This window comes from Ostrea edulis, chromosome 1 (genome assembly GCF_947568905.1).
Source record: "Ostrea edulis chromosome 1, xbOstEdul1.1, whole genome shotgun sequence".
NCBI lineage: Eukaryota > Metazoa > Mollusca > Bivalvia > Ostreida > Ostreidae > Ostrea > Ostrea edulis.
The window spans coordinates 7,291,545-7,312,272 of record NC_079164.1 but is presented as its reverse complement, the minus strand read 5'-3'; the positions used below and the strand labels follow the sequence as shown (position 1 = coordinate 7,312,272).

General features: G+C 35.9%; 1 protein-coding gene across 3 annotated transcripts; it reads left to right on the top strand.

Annotated features, from left to right (window-relative positions):
- The first annotated feature begins 2,001 nt into the window (after positions 1 to 2,001).
- On the top strand, positions 2,002 to 19,652 carry LOC125664259 (anaphase-promoting complex subunit 5-like). 3 transcript variants are annotated; one of them, XM_048896945.2, is made up of 6 exons: positions 2,002 to 2,103; positions 6,897 to 6,966; positions 8,453 to 8,502; positions 10,532 to 10,595; positions 14,267 to 14,321; positions 16,995 to 19,652. In XM_048896945.2, the coding sequence occupies exon 6, from the start codon at positions 17,005 to 17,007 to the stop codon at positions 19,360 to 19,362; it is 2,358 nt and encodes a 785-aa protein (XP_048752902.2). In that variant the 5' UTR covers positions 2,002 to 2,103; positions 6,897 to 6,966; positions 8,453 to 8,502; positions 10,532 to 10,595; positions 14,267 to 14,321; positions 16,995 to 17,004; the 3' UTR covers positions 19,363 to 19,652. The 3 variants fall into 3 exon arrangements, with proteins under 3 accessions (XP_048752902.2, XP_056008524.1, XP_056008525.1); XM_056152549.1 differs by having other exon boundaries at positions 2,004 to 2,107; XM_056152550.1 differs by lacking the exon at positions 2,002 to 2,103 and adding an exon at positions 5,021 to 5,186.
- Positions 19,653 to 20,728: the final 1,076 nt, after the last annotated feature.

Below are 20,728 nucleotides of genomic sequence, written 5' to 3'. Positions count from 1 at the left end.
GGAATAGCAGTTGACGGTTCATCAACATACTTGTCAATGTCTGCAGCCATTGATCTAAAGCAAATTTATGCTTGTCCTAATATTGCTCTATTTTTTTTTTTAAATCAAGCGACCCAAATTCCAAGAGTAAAAAAAATCCTATGAACTGACAAAACGTCTTTGAAACGGTCTTGCTAAAAATTCCCTTTTAAACGCTCACAAATGAGGAAAATAAAATAAATAAACAAAGAGAAAATTACTTAAAGAAACATTTTGGTGTTTTTCTGTTTAGTTATTAAAAATATCAAATATTATTATGGTCATTTATAATCAGTTGCTGATATTGATTTCAGTTATACTATATTATATCAAATATCAAGAATTTTCTCAGAATTTTACTCTGGAAGTTCAAGTTGCATTATTTGTTTTCATTTATTTATCTTCAATCAAGTATTTCTATTTGGTAATCAATATATCCGATCGCCTACTCTCATCTTCACTACTACACAGAGTTCTGAATTATTAATTAGATATAATTGGAAGTGCAAATCAAAACTCAGTCCTTAATTAACTTCAAAATAATATTTTTTTAAAAATGGCTGAGAAAAACATCTCAATATACATGTAACAATATATTGACTGGTTGTCAAGCTCTTTTTGTATAGTAATTCGAGTGTACCCGAAACTATCATGCCTGATTAATAAGCTTTAAAACATGCACAGTTGTATGTGTGGAATTAAGGCAGAAATGAGAATGAATTTAAAAATAAAATATCTAAAATGTTCAACTAAAATTGGAAAAGGACTAAATTTTATTAATCTATTAAATTTACTTTAAGATTGGTCGATCCTCATGAATGTGATGTCATATAGTTTCTTTGCAATTTTTTTTTTTTTTTTTTTTTTTTTATTGAATTAAAACTTTGCGCATGAAAGAAATATATCTTTTGAAGAATTTCATTTACTGGATAAATTTAAAAAAAAAAAAAAAAAAAAAAAACCCTGATAGATTATTGATACTGAAAAGGTTTATATTATCCATAGATAATCAATAATTATAATTTTAAAAATTATAACGGCAATAACTCTTCTGCTACATGTAATATTTCTTCTACTACATGTCCATTATACACGATTTTCACCATACCTACAATTAATTTATACATATTTATGAATTAGCAGTTTTTCTAAACTGTTGACTTTCCAAATTTGTCATTCAACGAATTCTTATTTATTTTAATTATTCTGTATAACGAAAATGTGTGATCTTCTGCCACATGTTAACATGCATGACTGGCATCTTTAAAGATGTGACAACATACACATTTTCTTTGGTTATTGATTAACTTTAACTATATATTGAATGAAAATCAATACACTTTTTTCACTTTCAACCATTAATATTGATAAGTCACGTGAGGATCGATCCACCTTAAATGTCTTAATTGATTCATGAGTGTGTCTTGAATAAAAAAAAATTCTGTAAGTTAAATTTCTATTTCCCAAATTAGACCTCTATTTATTTAAGACGTGGTACAAATCTGAATGAAAATTGTTCATATCAATTAATGAGGTTTCGTGATAGGATATTAACAGCTTTTAATAATTATATTAATATTGATGAGGAAGGTATATACATTGTTTTTACACACACACACACACACACACACACACACACACACAGAGAGAGAGAGAGAGAGAGAGAGAGAGAGAGAGAGAGAGAGATGGTCCCCCTACCCCGCCGTTCATTGATCACTCGTTTTCCCAAAACATATAAATTATGTATACATACATGTACTCTCAGAATTTAGACTATAGAACATAAATTTATGGAATGTTTTGAAATAAATAATTATTTTAATTTACCATAATTCATTTTTATGACTATAGGAAATGGGTAATAAAGAGGCAATAACATCCTGTTATTACTTACCTCAAATAGTAATGAGATATTGAAATGATAATTAACTTTAAAAGTTGTGGAATATTGTTACCCATGATAATATAGATCGGGATCGGAATCCAGTCCGCGGTTTACAGGCCACACTGGCGGGCATGGCAAGGCGAACGGACAGCATGCAGCATGGTTTCTGGTAGCTTAACGAACTATAGAAAGAACAGTGTGTAGGTAACCATTTTTAGAACGTGGATACACAAATTCTGTACGTTAGATTTTAATGTATATCACAGCTTAAACTAGATAATTTTGAATTTAAGCTAGATGCAGATGGTGATTGTTTAGTCTTAATATTTCCACCAAAAAATTTATGCAAATTATTTTTAAGAATATGGATTTCTTAATAATTTAGTTGAGAATGACGATTAATACTGTATTTAAGTAACTTAAAGGAGATCAGTAAAATAAAGAAGACATCTATAACCTCAGCAGTGTAACTGATTTGTCGTTCTTTTAACTTGGCCACATCTGAGGTTTTATAAGAATCTTGTAAGTCCGGTACATCTCTTCACAGGAGTTTGAAATTTTATCAATAAAGTCAATAAAATTCACTTGATTGACCAAGCCATGAGCTATGCGTTAGCATAGCGAACAGGAATGAAACGCCGTTTTGGAGAAATCTCGAGTTTCGCTTTGAACCGCCGCGCAATGAATATAACTCGTAAGTATTTATCACTAACAACATTTGCCTACTTAAATTTGCATCCTAACCCCTCTCTAATGCTGTCAGTATCCACTTTATTCGGTTCCGTGTAAACATTGACTTTACCGAGGACCCATTGTAATACGTCACATTCACTCCGGGCCTGACATTTTTGTAATCCAATGATTTCCCGCACATGCAACTTTCTACACAATTATCGCCCTTTGTTTTTAAACTCTGAACATAGTTTCTGGCCTCAAAATATAATAATTGATATGACTGAGGATTTTATATGTTGTGATTTATTTCATTTGATTAAAAAAATATGTGGAAGGATTAATAGCATTTTATTTTATTTATTTTAACTTTAGATTATAAGGAATACTAAAATGTCAGGCCCGGAGTGAATGTGACGTATTGCAATGGGTCCTCGGTAAAGTCAATGTTTACACGGAATCGAATAGAGTGGATACTGACAGCATTAGAGAGGGGTTAGGAGGCAAATTTAAGTAGGCAAATGTTGTTAGTGATAAATACTTACGAGTTATATTCATTGCGCGGCGGTTCAAAGCGAAACTCGAGATTTCTCCAAAACGGCGTTTTATTCCTGTTCGCTATGCTAACGCATAGCTCATGGCTTGGTCAATCAAGTGAATTTTATTGACTTTATTGATAAAATTTCAAACTCCTGTGATCTCTTAAAACTGGTACATAAATATGTTCAGGAAAATCATTTCGTGGATTACTAAGAAATCAGTTCCAAGATTAACACATTAATGAAAGTAAAAAAAAAAAATATTGGGAATTTTGACATGTACTCTAGTGTTGTTAAGTAAAGTACAGAACATTCCAGTGGGTAAGTCAGATAGGGGTTGTGATTTTAAACGTTGACAGAGGTGAGGTATGAGGGGTGAACTACAAACTCTGGGTGGTCTGGAATGAATTTACTACGTGTGTTTAACCATGAAGTAATGTGAAAAGGGAGAAGGCATCTGATATCATCATCATGGAAATTGAAATCAACTCATCAATAATAAAGTTGATCAGCGATTTTTTTCTACCCACTGGTACCGATTCAATTGGGGAAATAGCGTCAAAATCGAACAAATTGGGAATTTTCTACCAATGTATCGGCAAATGATTTCAACTAAAAGAAAAGGAAAACAAGAAGTATTCATCTCCTTATAAACTTTATACAGTAATATTTCCTGTTGTGAGACATAAGGAATCGTTGTAGGCTCATTTTAAAATAATCGTAGCTCTACAACACACGCACTGCCATGTTTTGTACTTTCGATTTAGTACCGGAAGTAAACATTTTAGTTAACTCGTACAAAGTTTTGGACTAAGTAAATTACGATGTCAGATGTCTATTTTCGGCAATATAGAATTGGAAATTTTTAATCTCAAAATTGGGAAAAATCTATGGTTTTTGGCATTGGGAATGGTACCATTTATCGGTACCAATTATATAATGAAAAAAACCGCTGTTGATACTAAATCCAAGATTCCTTATTGATCTTCAGACTACCCAGAATTACATATTCCTACCCAGGGAAAGCCAAATCAGACGTCGGGCAATTTTTTTTGGGTTTCTTAAAACTAAAGCCAATCTGGATGTAGTGGCTAGAAATCACTTCTCGTTTATAGGCTAATAGATGTGTGTATGTTGCACATATTCATAATACTGGAAAAGAAATAACCAAAAAAATTATAAAACATTGATGAACTTCATGTAAAAACTGATTATATCGATCATTGATTGTAACAAATTCATATACAAGGCTCTGTCACATGCTTAATTTTTAAACTCCAATAGACGTACAAAATGTATTGGGTATATGGATGCTGCTTTAACTATTCTAAAATGGAAAGAAACACATTTTGTGCAGATTTCAATTTGTGATGTTTTGGAAGTGCAGCAGTGATCTGCACATTGGGAAATTATTTTGGAAATCATTAAGATTTTTATAAAGTTGTTTGTTGCTACTTAAAGTAATGAATGAATTTATTGTTGCCCAGTTTTGAATTTGCCCATTTAGGAGATATGTAAGTAAAACAATGACAATATTTAGCTTACAATTACAGTATTATACAGTTCCTCAACATCGGTCAGTTTCATCAAAATTGTTAAATAGAATTCATTAGAACAGCAGATGATGAATCTATGCAGAGCATGCCACTGATAAACTCTGTGATGGTTTCAATGATAGGCCTGATGCTGTTGTAAACATCTTATTAATAATATGAGGGTTGTCCCCAAAAAAATCGTAGACAATGTTGATAATTTTCGAAATACGCATCAAATCCAAAAGATTTTTTACATGAAAAAACTTTTAACTCATTCTAAACAAAAATTAAAATTTGAAATAAGTAATAGAAGAGATAACTGGGATGCTACTGAATAAAAAGATGTATGTTTGCATTGTTGGCCAGGGATTTTTTTAGGGTCTGTTGAGGGCCGAAATTTTGCCTCATTCCCAATGCTGAAAAGCAGGTGTTTTTCCCAAAATGATGCCTAAAAATTCCCAAATGATGGATGCTTTGATGAGAATATGCCATGAGGGGCCGTCCAACCTCAGTGCCACTCTGTTGCACAAAAACAAAGTGAGTTTTTTCTCTGCCAAAGACTGGAAATTAAAGCTTGTTAAGTCAGTCACATTGATAATAAAATAAAATATGAAATGGTTAAACTTTTGCTTGTTTTTCTTATTTATTTGTATGAAACAAATTTCCCAATTTCAATCAAATATCGCTATTTTTTCCAAACTTAATTGTCCTGGCCCCTGGATTCAAGGGGTAAAAAAATCTCTTTTGGCGCACATACAAAAATAAGTAGATATTTTCTTTGTATCACTGATTTAGATGAAAGCAAATAGTTTCATATTAAATATATCACATTCAGATTTATATCGATGGAATCAGTTATCTTTTTCGCGTAATATACTGGTTTTATAACCGCAGGACGTCATGACCGGCAGAGAAGTGATGTCATTTATAAACGTACCTGTAATGAAATTTGCGCAATATGACAACGTCAATGCCATTCTTGGCGCACGAGAAAATAATATGTAGGCCATTGTTTGACCCCCACTCAAAGAAACACAAAATGGAAATCACATCACCAGAATGTTAGCAAGGCATTAGTGTTTAAATGGCACAAGATATTTGTGAAGGGAATGCATAAGAACCGAAAATGGGAAGGCCATAAAAAGAAAATAAAAACCGCGAAATCCTGAAAGTAAACAACGTCATGTAATGGACGATGAAGTATGTGCGCCGACAGCTATAATCATGTTTTTTATTTGCGTTCTACATTATTATGAAAAAAGATGTTATTATGGAACTTTGTAAACAAAATTCCAAAAAGATGCTTTTAAATTACAAAAGAAAATTGATATTTTTTTCTAACGAATAAACGAGTTATCAACATTGTTTACGGCTCTTTGGGACAACCCTCGTACAGTTCTATGTCGGTGTGGCAATAGTTTGTCCTGAAGGTATGACACTTTTAGCTCACCCAAGTGAGCTTTTCTGATCGCTATTTGTCCGTCTGTAAACTTTTTACATTTTTGAATTCTTCTCCAGAACCACTGGGCCAATTTCAACAAAACTTGGCAAAAACGCACCTTGGGTAAAGGGCTTTGAAGTTTTTGCAAATATGGGAATAGGGGATCAAAGTTTTGCATGCGGATATATAGAGAAAATCTTTGAAAAGCTTCATCTCAAGAACCACTGGGCCAGGAAAATAGAAATTTATATGAAAGCTTCCTGACATAGTGCAAATTCAAGTTTTGTTAAAATCATGGCCCCAGGGTTAGGATGGGGCCATAATACAGGAACTAAGTTTTACATACGTCAAATATATAGAGATTTTTTTTTAAAAATGTTCTTCTCAAGAACCATTTGACCAAAGAACTTTACATTTACATGAAAGGTTCCTGACATAGTGCAGACTCAAGTTTGTAAAAATCATGGCCTCCAGGGGTAGGTTTGGATCACAATAGGGATTAAAGTTTTACATGCAAATGTATAGGGAAAATCATTTGATATGGGCCAAGGTGACTCAGGTGAGCGATGTGACTCATGGGCCTCTTGTTTCTGCAAGCACGGGTTGTTATGAAATGAGAAGTGAAAGTTTTGGGCCCTTTGTCTTAGACCCTGATCAAACATCTGTCATTTTCTAATCAATTTCCTAATTCTGCTTTCTTTAAAACTTCAATGTAAGTTCAATGTAATCTGAACAAGCATTCTGTAAGTATAGCAGTAAATATCTTACTGATCTCGAGTCAAGTGAATCTGTTTTGTTTATTTCAGAATGTATCGACCAGTGTCCATCATTATGTTGTAGCTGCAGTGTTATGTGTAGTGACGCATTGAAAGACTGGTAATGTATTTATTGATCAGTTTCTTCGTTTAATATGGAATACATTAAAACAGCAGATGATGAATTTATGCAGAGCATGCCACTGATAAACTCTGTGATGGTTTCAATGATAGGCCTGATGCTGTTGTTAACATTTCAATACAGTTCTATATGTCAATTTGGTCATAATTTTAGGTCACTCGAGTCGCTCAGGTGACCATTTGCCTTTAGTCTTTGTCTGTTGTTGTGCGAAGTTCTTCTTCAAAACTACAAGGTGGCCAATTGTTACCATTTTTGGTGTGAAGCATTTTTAGGATAAGAGGAATATGAATTGTGAGATTTATGACATCACCGTCCACTAGCCCCTCATGAATTGTGAGATTTATGACATCACTGTCCACTAGCCCCTCATGGATGGTGCCAGATATGCTAGACAAGGGTCATATTTTCAAAACTCTTCTTTACTTCCACACATGTGGGGAAAAAACTAAATGCATGGATATGATGTCCTTGAAACGACTTTCAACTAAAATTGTGAAATTCATGGCTCCTGATTCAGGGGTTCAGGTCCTTGGGCAGGACCAATATGGCCATATAGGGAAAATGCATTAAATCTTAGAAAAACTGAATGCATGATTATGATGTCCATGCAGCTCTCTACATAGATTGTGAAATTCATGGCTGCTGGGTCAGGTTCAGGCCCTTGGACAGGGTCAATATGGCCACATAATGAAAATATATTTTACTGAAAGGGAATGTTAAAATATTTATATGCTTCAAACTTCCATTTTTCCTTCATGTACATACAGAACTTTTGGGATATGCCGGAATGACCGATTAGACTTGACGTTTAGACACCGCAGTCATGTGATAGTAAGGAAATGTAATAACCAATTGTAGGGCAAAGTTGACATCGATACAACTGGTGTTTCGCCAGCAGACGGTCTGTAAAGAGCTATGCGTAGTCCCACGATGATGATCCAAGTTACTTAGTGGTGCTTAGTATCTGGGTGTAAATCAGATGGAAGAAAAATGCATATTTAGACACATCCACGGATGGAAGGCGTGAAGTTTTACCGATATCCTCAAGATATTCCCCAGATTTGTTTTCCTTGCCACCTCACATAATTTAAGCAAATGCATTTTCCTATTAATGGTTGTAGTGATTCCTTTCTTTGAAAAAAAGCATTTTAATACAGGAATTTGATAGCAATTGAAGTATTCCATACTTGTAAACATAGTTGTTATTGTAATCCGGAAGTGACATGCCCTACAAATTACGTTCAACCTGCAATAAAAGTCAGAGTGGATCCGTATCTCGAAAGTCCCGTATTGAATAGGAATTGTTTGTATATTTTAAAAGATCATAAACTCGTGCACAAAAGAATCCATATTGAGGCTTTAATGCAGATATGAGACCCCCCTGTATGGGATATGATACTCAGGTGACTGTTACGGCCCATGAGCCTCTTGTTTAATTATTCTTAAATTGTGTCTGTTATTTCAGATGTGTCCACTGGTCTCCATCATGGTTGAATACAGCATTTCTAATGTCTGGTAATGTCTTACAACCAATCTATTTGTATTGATCAGTTTCTTCGTTTAATATGGAATACAGTAAAACAGCAGATGATGAATTTATGCAGAGCATATCACTGATAAACTCTGTGATGGCTTCAATGATAGGCCTGATGCTGTTCTAAACATTTTAATATAGTTCCATATTGGCATGACTTTTAATACAGTTCTATATTGGCATGACTTTTAATACAGTTCTATATTGACATGACTTTTAATACAGTTCTATATTGACATGACTTTTAATACAGTTCTATATTGACATGACTTTTAATACAGTTCTATGTTGATATGACTTTTAATACAGTTCTATATATTGACATGACTTTTAATACAGTTCTATGTTGATATGACTTTTAATACAGTTCTATATGTTGACATGACAAAGATATGACATGTCTTCGGCAAGCACCTGTCCTTATGAAATGAGAAGTGAGGGTTCCAGGCCCTATGGCCCCTTAGCTAAATCCCAATCACATCAGGCATTTTCTAATATCAGTTTCCTAATTCTGCTTTCTCCAAAACTTGTAAGAAGAATTGCAATGTAATCTGAACAAGCATTCTGTAAGTATTGCTATATACTTACACAGCAATACCAGTCTTCACGAAAACATTTAAAACTTGCTGGCCAATCGGACCAGTGAACTCTCTTAATTTACTGGCCCACAGTGAAATTTACTGACCCCCCCAAATTTTCATAGTACATGTTTATCACATACATTATGGAATGCATTGTAAAATTGTACGATTAATTTACTGAAATTATGGTTATTACTTGTATTCATATCCACCCTAAGACATCCTTTCTGTCAATACCAGAAAAACAACACGTACAGGGTATTTTCTCTCTCTCTCTCTCTTTCTCTGTGTGTGTGTGTGTCTCTCCGCCCACAAACAACAATACTACAAATTCACCTATTTTTCACAAACATGAAAACAGCCCGAGTGCAGCTTAAGGGGGTAGCCTTCTCTACTAACATCAAATGTAAACGATTGATTAATTCTTTAAACTATAGACATTGCATAAAATCAGAGATAACTGCATTTGACGAAGTTCATTTTAATTGGACAATGCAATAAAGCAGCAATTACCGCTGTGCAGATGTTCGTTCATATTCACGTGATCAAGGTACAAGTTATTTTGACAATTACAGGTATAGTTATCGTTCTTTACTTTAAAGAAACAAACCACAATGTCCAAACACTTACTCTATGTGCTATTTATTGATTTATTTTTATATTGAAGGTAAATTTAAGCAAATAAGACGTTTAGAATATCTGCATCCAACATTATATTTAATGTGACTTACAAAAAGTCTACAAGCCCATCGGACTTCCTGATTTTTTATTTTCACTGACCCGACCGTAAATTCACTGGCCTTGGTCTTCGGACCACTGAGTTTTCGTGAAGACTGAATCCATTTGTGCTATTCACTCACACCACATGTATTCTAATTTAGCATGTGGTCCCCTTGAAATTTCTATTGTGTTGCTTTTTACATTTTCTTTAATTTTCATATTCAAAACTTGACAAGAATTATTAATTCAACCATGTATGTGACTTAAGTTAACATTTTTGAATGTTTTATTAGCATTTCAACTTCAGAAATTATAGCATGGTGAAAAAAGTCCAGAAAACATGAAAAAAATGAAGTTCATTCAACCATGAAACTAAGTTTTACAATAATTTTCATTAGGAAAGGAAAGATCAGGCTATCGAAAGTTGACTTGATTCAAAGCTACTCTTTAATTAACCACAAATCAAATTTCAGATTCTTATGTTAAAGCATAGTGGAAAAAAGTATAGAAAACTGTATTCAGCACAAATCCCATAAGAATGTCATAAAAATTGCTCAACTGTGATGAAATTTGCACTAGTTCTGTAAACATTCTGTGTAGTAAACCAAGCTTCCCAAATCAAATCATGAAGAAATAACATTTAGGTATATCTATACACTGTACATGTCCTAGTAATGCGCTGTTGATGAATCTGTTTTGTTTATTTCAGAATGTGTCGACTTGTGTCCATCATTATGTTGTAGTGTCCCATGGAATGACGCATTGAAAGACTGGTAATCTATTTGTATTGATCAGTTTCCTCAGGTCATCCTTAAAAAATTGTATGTTTGCTGTAACGCGACTCAGATTTTTCAGTGTGGGTAGGTAGGGTTTTTTTGTTGTTGAAAATCACTTACTATATTGATTTGTAAATGAGCAAAATTGCGATGTACACTAAGACAACATATCAAAGATTTCAAAACTATTTACTTTAATTCAAGAACTGAATTTGAGTCAAGTCTTCAATGCAGAATGTAAATATATTGCGATAAACAGGTACTGGTATATATTTATATTTACATTCTGTTCTATATAACATTACCAAGTAGACAATGGGTTTATGGTCTCATGAATCACCATTCTCTCGTGCCAATGTGACGTCACTCAAGCTAGCTTTCAGCCGAAGGTTAGACAAATTTTACCATTAGTCAATACAAAATTAATAACAGAACTAACTAAAATTTCTGATATTTAGGAGATAATGTATTTAAATATAATTACATGTACATTGTAACGATTAACTGTCTACTTTGGGAGCGTAACGAGTTTATAAAGCGATTGACCCACATAGTGCCTTCACCAGCATTTATGTCAATTACCATGTGATCTAATAGCTTTTAATATAAACTCATAACCCACCCAAACAAGACAGTTCTTCCTTATTTGTACCATGATACATTATGTTTATTGTGGTTTATCGGTATAACATATCACCCTTAGTAATTATACTAAATCTCACTTCAAGTGTACCTACTGTTACACACTAAAGTACACAAGACACGGACAGCATTCAGACTTTATAAATATATAGGTATATATGGGCAATATTGAAAGGCACTATTATACTAGACGTAAGTGTAATTATTTGTCAGTCCGAGTCGATCTTCAACAGATACTGAAATAAAGTTATCTATGACTATATTTAAATGTTTATATGTCTTCCATTTTGAAAACCTGTGAATCGTTGTTTGTCAAACAAAAAGTTAGGCACTTTATAGGTAATTGATGGCTGCATTAAAACGTCGAATGCATTTCTGCTAGGCCTAGTTTTAACTGCAATTGGGACTGCTGGTAATCCAAGTCCCTTACTGTGGGTATCATTAAATTTTTTTGTCAAAGTCTGTTAAAACACTAATTGATCATATGGACATGCATGATAATATGTAGAATCAGTGTATGGATTGGCAGCAACTGATGACCTCTGAGGTCAATGCACATTGGGGATGATGAGCAGGAATTACTGTCATGAAGACAATTATTCATGAATTGACATATTAATCTACTGATACGACAGGTTTATGAAGAATATTCAATCACAATTATGTTATTCAATTTGTTCTTTTATTTTTCAATTCATTTACCGTCAGTTACAGCATATATTGCTTTAAATTGACAGTCACAGTAAACATGACCATGGACTTGTCCGCCATGTTGGATTTTTTTTTTGAATCTCGATCCTAAAAAAAAAAGCAAGCTTTCAGAGTAGCCATAAAAAAATTGAGTCTCGGTGTTTTGAGTGGGTTGGTCGTGTTACAGCAAACATACAATTTTCTAAGGATGGCCTCATTTAATATGGCATACATTAAAACAGCAGATGATGAATTTATGCAGAGCATATCACTGATAAACTCTGTGATGGTTTCAATGATAGGCCTGATGCTGTTGTAAACATTTTGATACAAGTTCTATGTTGGTGTGGCAATAGTTTGCCCTGAAGATATGACATTTGGGTGAGCAGAAACAAATCAGCTTAACAGAAGACTTTATATGACTTGGTTAAATTTCCTATAACAAGTCGGTTTATTGCCACTTTGATTGATATAGACTGATAATATTTTCTATAGGCTTTGTCTAACAGTCCACTGTTAATTTCGCACACTGTGTTATGAAATGAGAAGTGAAAGTCCTAGGCCCTTTGGATTAGATCCCAATCACACATCAGTCATTTTGTAATAAAATTTTCCAATTCTACTTAAAACTTCACTTGTTAGTTTTTAGGTCACCTGAGTAAACTCAGGTGACCTATTGCAATCAGTTGTCAGGAGTTAACAATTGAACATTTTGGGGGACATGAATTGTAAATTTCATGTCTCCAGCACCCCTGGGACCTTAGGGGCGGGGCAAAAAACTGCCCAAAATTGACAAATTTTTAAAAATCGTCTTCTCAAGAACCGCACATGTGTAAGAAAGAGTAAATGCATGGTGATGGAGAGCAGGAAGGCCTCTACCAAAATTATAAATTTCATGATCCCCGGGGTAGGGGATCTGACTCCAGGATGAGGATAAACTTGGTATATAGTGTTTATTTGTAAAACACTTAAATGACATCTTCTTTAGTGCTGTTGATCTATATTGAAACTTAATAGATATTTAGAAAGAGCAGGTAGTCCTTTACCAAAATTGTGAATTTGATGATCCCAGGTGTACTAGGGGTTTTGGTATTGGGGTGGGGCCAAAATGATCAGTTATTAAATGTGTGAATACTAGACATTTTTAACTTCTTCTTGATAACTATCATTCCAATTCTTTTCATGTTTGGTATGAAGCATCTTTTGAACAAGGGGGACGTAAATTTCAGGACTCCTGCACCCCTTGGGCCTTAGGGGCGGGGCAAAAATTGACCAATTTTCAAAAATCTTCTCAAGAACCGCACATGTGTAAGAAAGACTAAATGCATGGTGATGGAGAACAGGAAGGAGGCCTCTGCCAAAATTGTAAATTTCATGATCCCCGGGGTAAGGGGATCTGACCCCAGAGCGGGGCCAAACTTGGTATATTGTGTGTATGTGTAAAACACTTAAAAATAACATCTTCTTTAGTGCTATTGATGCTAAATTGAAATTAAATGGATAGAGCAGGTAGTCTTTTACCAAAATTGTAAATTTGATGATCCCCAGAGTAAGGGTTCTGACTCCAGGGTGGGGCCAAACTTAGTATATAGTATTTATGTGTAAGTTTGCTGATACTGTATAAAATCTAAATGCATACTTAGGAAAAGCAGAAAAGGATGTGCAAAAAATGGTGAATTTCAATCAAACCCAGGATTATGACTTTAGGATGAATCCGAATTCAGGGCTCGAAATTAGCATATGCCCGTCAGTCTGTGACTGGTTTAAAGTCTGGTGGACTGACTGACATTTGTTTTAGTCAGTCCGATGGGACTGGTTAATTTTCTAAAGCATCATTTTGGAAATTATACTTTTGAAATTTTATACACACATTTGGCATGTTTCGATATGTAGATATCGGACAAATCTGATTTGTAAATATAAATCCCACATTTAAGTGTTACAATATTGTCTGAGGCATATTGAGTTAAATTTCATTTTAATAACATTAACGAAATATGTTTAATTATTTCTGAAACACTCTGTTGGACCGGTAAATTTTTCTGTGGACTGGTTGAAATTATACCCCATCAGTCCGGCTGGACACAAAAAGTTAGCTTCAAGCCCTGGAATTAGTCATAATAAAATGTTTTAAGAACACATCTTGTTTTATACTGTTGCTGAACATTAGAATTTAATTAGCTTAGATATTGAGAACAGGAATTTTTTTTCTAGTTTTCATAGCCCATAGAAGTAGTGATACTTTTTAACTTGTATTCAGGTGACTGATAAGGCCTGTGGGCCTCTTGTTTTATGTTACTGGTGAATGAATAATTGATCTGTTTTGTTGATTGCAGGTATGCCTTCTGGTCTCTTCCATTGTAATGGTATACAGCGACATTGCATAGTCTGGTAATAAAGTAGTTACTTTGACAATGCTTAGTTTTTAGCTCAAGTGAGCTTTTCTGATCACTCGTTGACCGTCGTCTGTAAACTTTTCATACTTTCGACTTCTTCTCCAGAACCACTAGGCCAATTTCAACCAAACTTGGTACAAATCATCCTTTAGTGAAGGGGATTCAAGTTTGTACAAAGGAGACCATGCCCCCTTGAAAGGGGAGATAATCAAAAATATGCAATATTAAGGTGGGGTTATTTGAAAATCTACTGAAGAACCACTGGGCTAGAATAGCTGACATTTACATGAAAGCTTCCTGGCATAGTGCAGATTCAAATTTGTTAAAATCATGAACCCCGGGGGTAGGATGGGGCCGCAATAGGGAATCAGAGTTTTACATACAATTATATAGGGAAAATCTTTAAAAATCTTCTCAAGAACCACTGGGCTAGGAAAGTACAAATTTACATCAAAGCTTTCTGACATAGTGCAGATTCAAGTTTGTTAAAACCATGACCCCCAGGGGTAGGATTGACCACAAGAGGGATCAAAGTTTTACATGCCAATATGTAGGGGAAGTCTTTAGATATGGGCCAAGGTGACTCAGGTGAGTGATGTGGCCCATGGGCCTCTTGTTTCATTCAATTAAAGAATTACTACAAGAACAGCATATGATGAATCTATGCAGAGCATGCCACTGATAAACTCTGTGATGGCTTCAATGATAGGCCTGATGCTGTTGTTAAATTTACAGTGTAGAGTGTGACATACAATTTTCTATGGAGATGTGGTTTATTTGCCTGTCTGTTGGACATGTAATTTCTGGGGAGGAATGGGGGATAGGGGCATCATAGCACAAAAGAACTGCGTGACCTCAATATGGAATTGGGATGGCAGAGTTAATTTCAATCTTCAATGCTGATTTCTCTCAAACTTAGAAATCAAAAACCACAAAAAAATGTCTTGAGCAAAATGATATGAGGCACATTGCAAAAAGAAATCCTGAAAATAGATTGTAAACATTCACTCTGACTTGGTTTTCCTTAATACTTTTTACAGTTAAAATTTAGTGAGGCCCAGATATTGAGAAAATTCAAGCAGCTTTTTATAGAACATGTCATGAAGTTCAGAACCTTGTATACAAGTTGTTTAGTGATGGTCGTGCTATCACTGATCTCAACTGACTCAAGGAAAAGTGGAAAAATATAGAAAATAAAGATTCTAACCAAAAAAAAAACTGTCTGCAAGGAGGCATTTAAAGCCAACATGAGCGTAAAATAATGAATTGAGTTGTGATGAATTAATGTTTTCAACAGTAGGGAAATAATAGTAAGCAGTCTTCTTTATAGCACGGCTTGTAATTACTAGTAGTGAGACTTCTGTTACAGCAGACTTATTGTAACGATTATTGTCAGACTTTATAGCACGGCTTGTAATTACTAGTAGGGAGACTTCTGTTACAGCAGACTTATTGTAACGAATATTGTCAGACTTTATAGCACGGCTTGTAATTACTAGTAGGGAGACTTCTGTTACAGCAGACTTATTGTAACGAATATTGTCAGACTTTATAGCACGGCTTGTAATTACTAGTAGGGAGACTTCTGTTAAAGTAGACTTATTGTAACGAATATTGTCAGACTTTATAGCACGGCTTGTAATTACTAGTAGGGAGACTTCTGTTAAAGTAGACTTATTGTAACGAATATTGTCAGACTTTATAGCACGGCTTGTAATTACTAGTAGGGAGACTTCTGTTAAAGTAGACTTATTGTAACGAATATTGTCAGACTTTATAGCACAGCTTGTAATTACTAGTAGGGAGATTTCTGTTACAGTAGACTTATTCTAACGAATATTGTCAGACTTTGTTTCATGGTTAACTGAACTTTATGATCTTCTAATTCTCTTTGCTTTTTTCCAACGTTTCCATTGAAATCCATATCATTACTGAAAATAACTATACAATAATTTTTATTTTCCTATTCTATTTTATGATCATGTATAGACCGTTGAGATTAGATTATTCATGCAGATTATTCTTTAAGTAGGGAACATTTATTGCCATGAAATAATTACAGAATGCTTTTCTGCCGGCCGTGAAAATGTTTAATGTGTTTTTACAAGACGTGCAAAAGGTGACAACGCATGATGAAGTCTTTTTGAGCTTTACACACTGAAGTTCACTGATGGTTCAATGATAGGGCTGACGTTGTCACCAGAACTAGATTACTTCTGCTTATCTATCAACATCAAGGAAAATGAACAGTGCTTGAAACACGTTGTAAAATATGCTAGATATGCGGGGCTAACGTCTTGTAAAAATTGTAAGCCCTGCCAAAGAGCTACTAGCCCGGAGAAAATAACTGCAATTTTAAATCACTTAAATTTATGAATAACTATCTTTTAATTATAGGATTTCATTATCATAACTTTGATCCCGATCATGTATAATTTCTTAAAGCCCTTTGTCTTGTTACGACTTCATTACTAGTATGAAAAATAGAATTGATAATCGAAATTCGATTTGGTGGAAATTATGCGTCTCGGGTGGTCGAGTGTACATTTATTTCAAACACTGAACTTGAGGCTACAAGATCAAATCAGATCATGCTGAATTCTAATGTAAATGATAGCTTGCAACCTTTAGGTTGTTGTTAATATGATTGTTTTATTTTGTTTTACAGTTAACTTGTGATGATGGCAAACATTGACTCTCAAACAACAGACCTTCTGAGGTTCGGGCCATTGGGTAAAATGAACCTGACATCCAAGGAACAGGTGACCCCTCACAAAATTTCCCTGTTGGTTTTGATATATGAATACTGTGAACTAAAAAAGAAACAGAATCAGCCATTCATATTTGGACAGAATGTCCTGGACCCAGAGGAGAGAATCTCCGAAAACGAGAAACGGGACTTCATGACACTGATTTTAAAACTCCTCCAGAGCCCAGACTTGTCGCTTAGAGATTTACTGGATCAAACACAGAGCATCCTCAAACCCAAGATATTTGATGAATTTACGGACAGACTGAAAGAATTCTATGAGGAAGACATTCTGCCCCTGACGGATTTCTTCCAGGAACTGCACAGGATGTTGTCGGAACCCATCGCTCCGGAAATGCCCGTCATCAGCAGCAACAGTGTGTTGGGGCTGTTCTTCCGGCGGATGATCCTCATGTTTGATTCATTATCCTTCAGTCAGGTGACCGCTCTGTATAATCAGTTCAAACATTACTATGAAGAAGTGAATGTTCCACACCAGATTGATGAGAGTGAGAATTTTGGTGGTTCTCTAATGGACTCGATCACCAAAGAAACGGAACGGCTGACTTGCAGTGCTCTGGGAAGAGAGTCCAGTCATTATGGACTAGGGCCGATGAAATCGGAGAGTGGTGGATACTTCTCGCACAAACAAGCAGAGTACTTTATATCCAGACAGGGGTTTCTCTTACAACACAACGAGAAGGAGGCCATGAGTCCAAAGGAACTACAGACCCAGATCTCCAGCATGTTACAGTCCAACCCTGCCTTAGCAGAGGCCCATTTCCTCAGCTACATGAACAATCTCCGTGTAAAAGAATACTGCAATGCGCTACACAATCTCTTCCACTGTTTTGACAGAAACACTAACTTCTCGGATGACAGCATCACTAATAAAACGGTGGAGGAGGACGTTAGTCGCAGATATGCATCGCTGAACTTGGCTGGACTTCACTTCCGATTCGGCCACAAAGAGGAAGCTCTGACGGCTCTGCAGGAAGCTATTCGCATGGCCCAGGAGACAAACGATCATGTCTGTTTACAGCACGCCCTCAGCTGGCTTCACCGAATAGAAGACTCGGGGAATGCCAGGACGGCCAATCTGATAGCCAGATCAGTCGACAAGAGCGAGGAATTGTCCCTTCCCAATATTACGTCTCTAAGTGTCCAAGCTCTGGCCAGACACAACGCCTTCTCCACGGCCAAACCGTCCAGTGTGATGGAGTACACACTGAAGAGTGACGTTCTGAACTGTCAACACTCCCAGCCACATTTTATGTGTGTCAGCTATGCTCAGAAATCAGCACTCTGGCATATGTATGGGAAGCAGGAGAGCTCCTCCATGTGTAGTCAGCTGGTACTGAATTTAGACACCTCGGAGGGGGGTATTTATCACAATGGGGAGGCTGTGTGTCTTGCCCTGTGCAATCTAGCAAGGATATTCGCAGAAGAGGGAAACTACATGTTGGCTTTGGAGGTTATCAATAATGCCAAGCAGCGATTCCCTCCGCAAACTCAGCACGCTCACTTGTGGATGACATACGAACAGGAAATTATGTTCGATCGATCACTGTTAAGTCTCAGAGATGAGCTTGCCTCTCAAGCCCTCTCTGGTTTGCACGCTTTGGATGAAGATGAATACAAACTAAGATCGGGAATATTCAAAATGGAAAAGGGAGATGTAAGCTCCTCACAGACAATATTAAGAAAACTGAAAGAGCACGTTCAGGCGAATGTGCACAAGTTTAGTCCCGAGTTTCCGTGCCGGGTGATGTTAGCGATGGCCGATCTGTACATTCAGACTGGTAACCATGTATCAGCCACCTCCCAGATTTTGGAATGCATCACCAGCGCTAAGGAGCATCACTTGGACTACACCCATTCCTTGGCAGCTGTGTACTTAGCGTTCGTACAGCTACTTATGGAGTTACCGGAGAAAGCACTAACACTATTGGACCAGCACATGGTGACAGTACTGTCCCACGGGAACTGTTTGGATCGGGCCCGGACGCTGTACTGTTACGCCAGGTGCACTGTGGCAGCCGGCAGTAAACTGCCAAAAGCGGACAGGAAGTCTTCTCTGTTGCTAGCGGTCAAGCTGATGATGAATGTGATTGAGTTATTTAATAAGCTGGAGGCCCACATGAGAGTGAAGGATGCTACTTACTACTTAGCCAGACTCTACAACGAGCTGGGATATAATGATGAACGTAACAAGTGTGCTTACGACTTCAGACAGTTGGATTCCGTGTTCCCGACCAACAGTAGGACGGCGGTGTTACGGTTATAACATCCAGATTAGAGATCTTACATGCATTTCTTGAATTTTGTTAATGGTATTGTATGTGTACTTATTTCAGCGGTATTTACATTTTTGTTCCTCTGACGCATTCATTTAGTGCATTAATTCTGACCAGTGCCAAAATTTAGATTTTGTGTATGTATTTCATGCTCGGTCCAAATTATCCGAGACCTTTCGTGATCTACAAATTCACTAAATGTTGAACACGCTGATATGAGGGCCCATGCATTGTACTAATGAATTTTTACTAATTTGTTAAGATTAAATTATTCAATTTGTCTTCTATCTTACTGGGAGGTGTGGCGTGTTGTGAAGAGTAACACGGGTATTATAACCGTCGCTAGCCACGGTTACTGAGTCCGGTAGTACCTAACTTACCTGACGTAGTGTAAAGAGGATAATGGGACGTTCTTGCGATGATGCGTTAGTACCTGTCATTCTGTAATGAGTCTGAAGGTTTGTAGTTAATAATGAAAGTGAATTTGCCTCCACCAAAGCCTTTCCATAGGAATCGGTATTTTAAAAATTGCTGTCTTGGGGCCAAAAAAGTCTGGTTTCTTGTGATTTTAGAAGATTAAATTCAATATTGTCCAAAACCAACCTAACCTAGTGATCATGAAATCAACTTTTGTCAAAATATATTCTACAAAACATATTCCCTGTAAATATAACGGCGGGGAAAGTACTGGAATGGCCAAGTACACGCACTTAATTTGGTAAGCTTTCTAATGAACCCATTCCGCAAATATTTGATATGATTTTTTTGTACTGTACACGTAGTGGGCATCCAGCCACAATGGCATTTGAGCAGTGACATTCGAGTTTCGTGAGTATATGGAGATTTTGAAGCTCTTGCGGTTACTAGGCCTATTTGTAGTATAGGCTGTGGGCGCCATAGCTAGCGGATCCACAGCTGTTACTTTTCGTGTAGCAGGATGGTAGTGATTACAAGGGATGAGACTGCTAATCCCAGTCTGGTCCGTTTCACGCTATTAAAAAGATATGTGCGCCAAATTGACATAAACGCAAATAATTTGAAAATCTATTGAGGGCGAGATCAAAAGTTCAATGTCTGACAAAAACTAAATTGACATAGTATTCACCAAGGACCCCCCCCCCCCCCCCCCCCCCCCTTAAAACTTAATATGAATGTTGAAACTAATCGATTACAAGTAACAAAACATACGATTATAATATAAATAACTCTGTGTGCCTTTTGAACTGTTTATGTACATTAAAACTATTTTAAAATGTAATGAGTGATTTTTAACAGTCGCCTATTTTTTCTTTTTCCACTAAAGAGTAAAGTATCCGACATCAGTCTTTTGATCTCGCCCCTTAAAGGGACACGTCC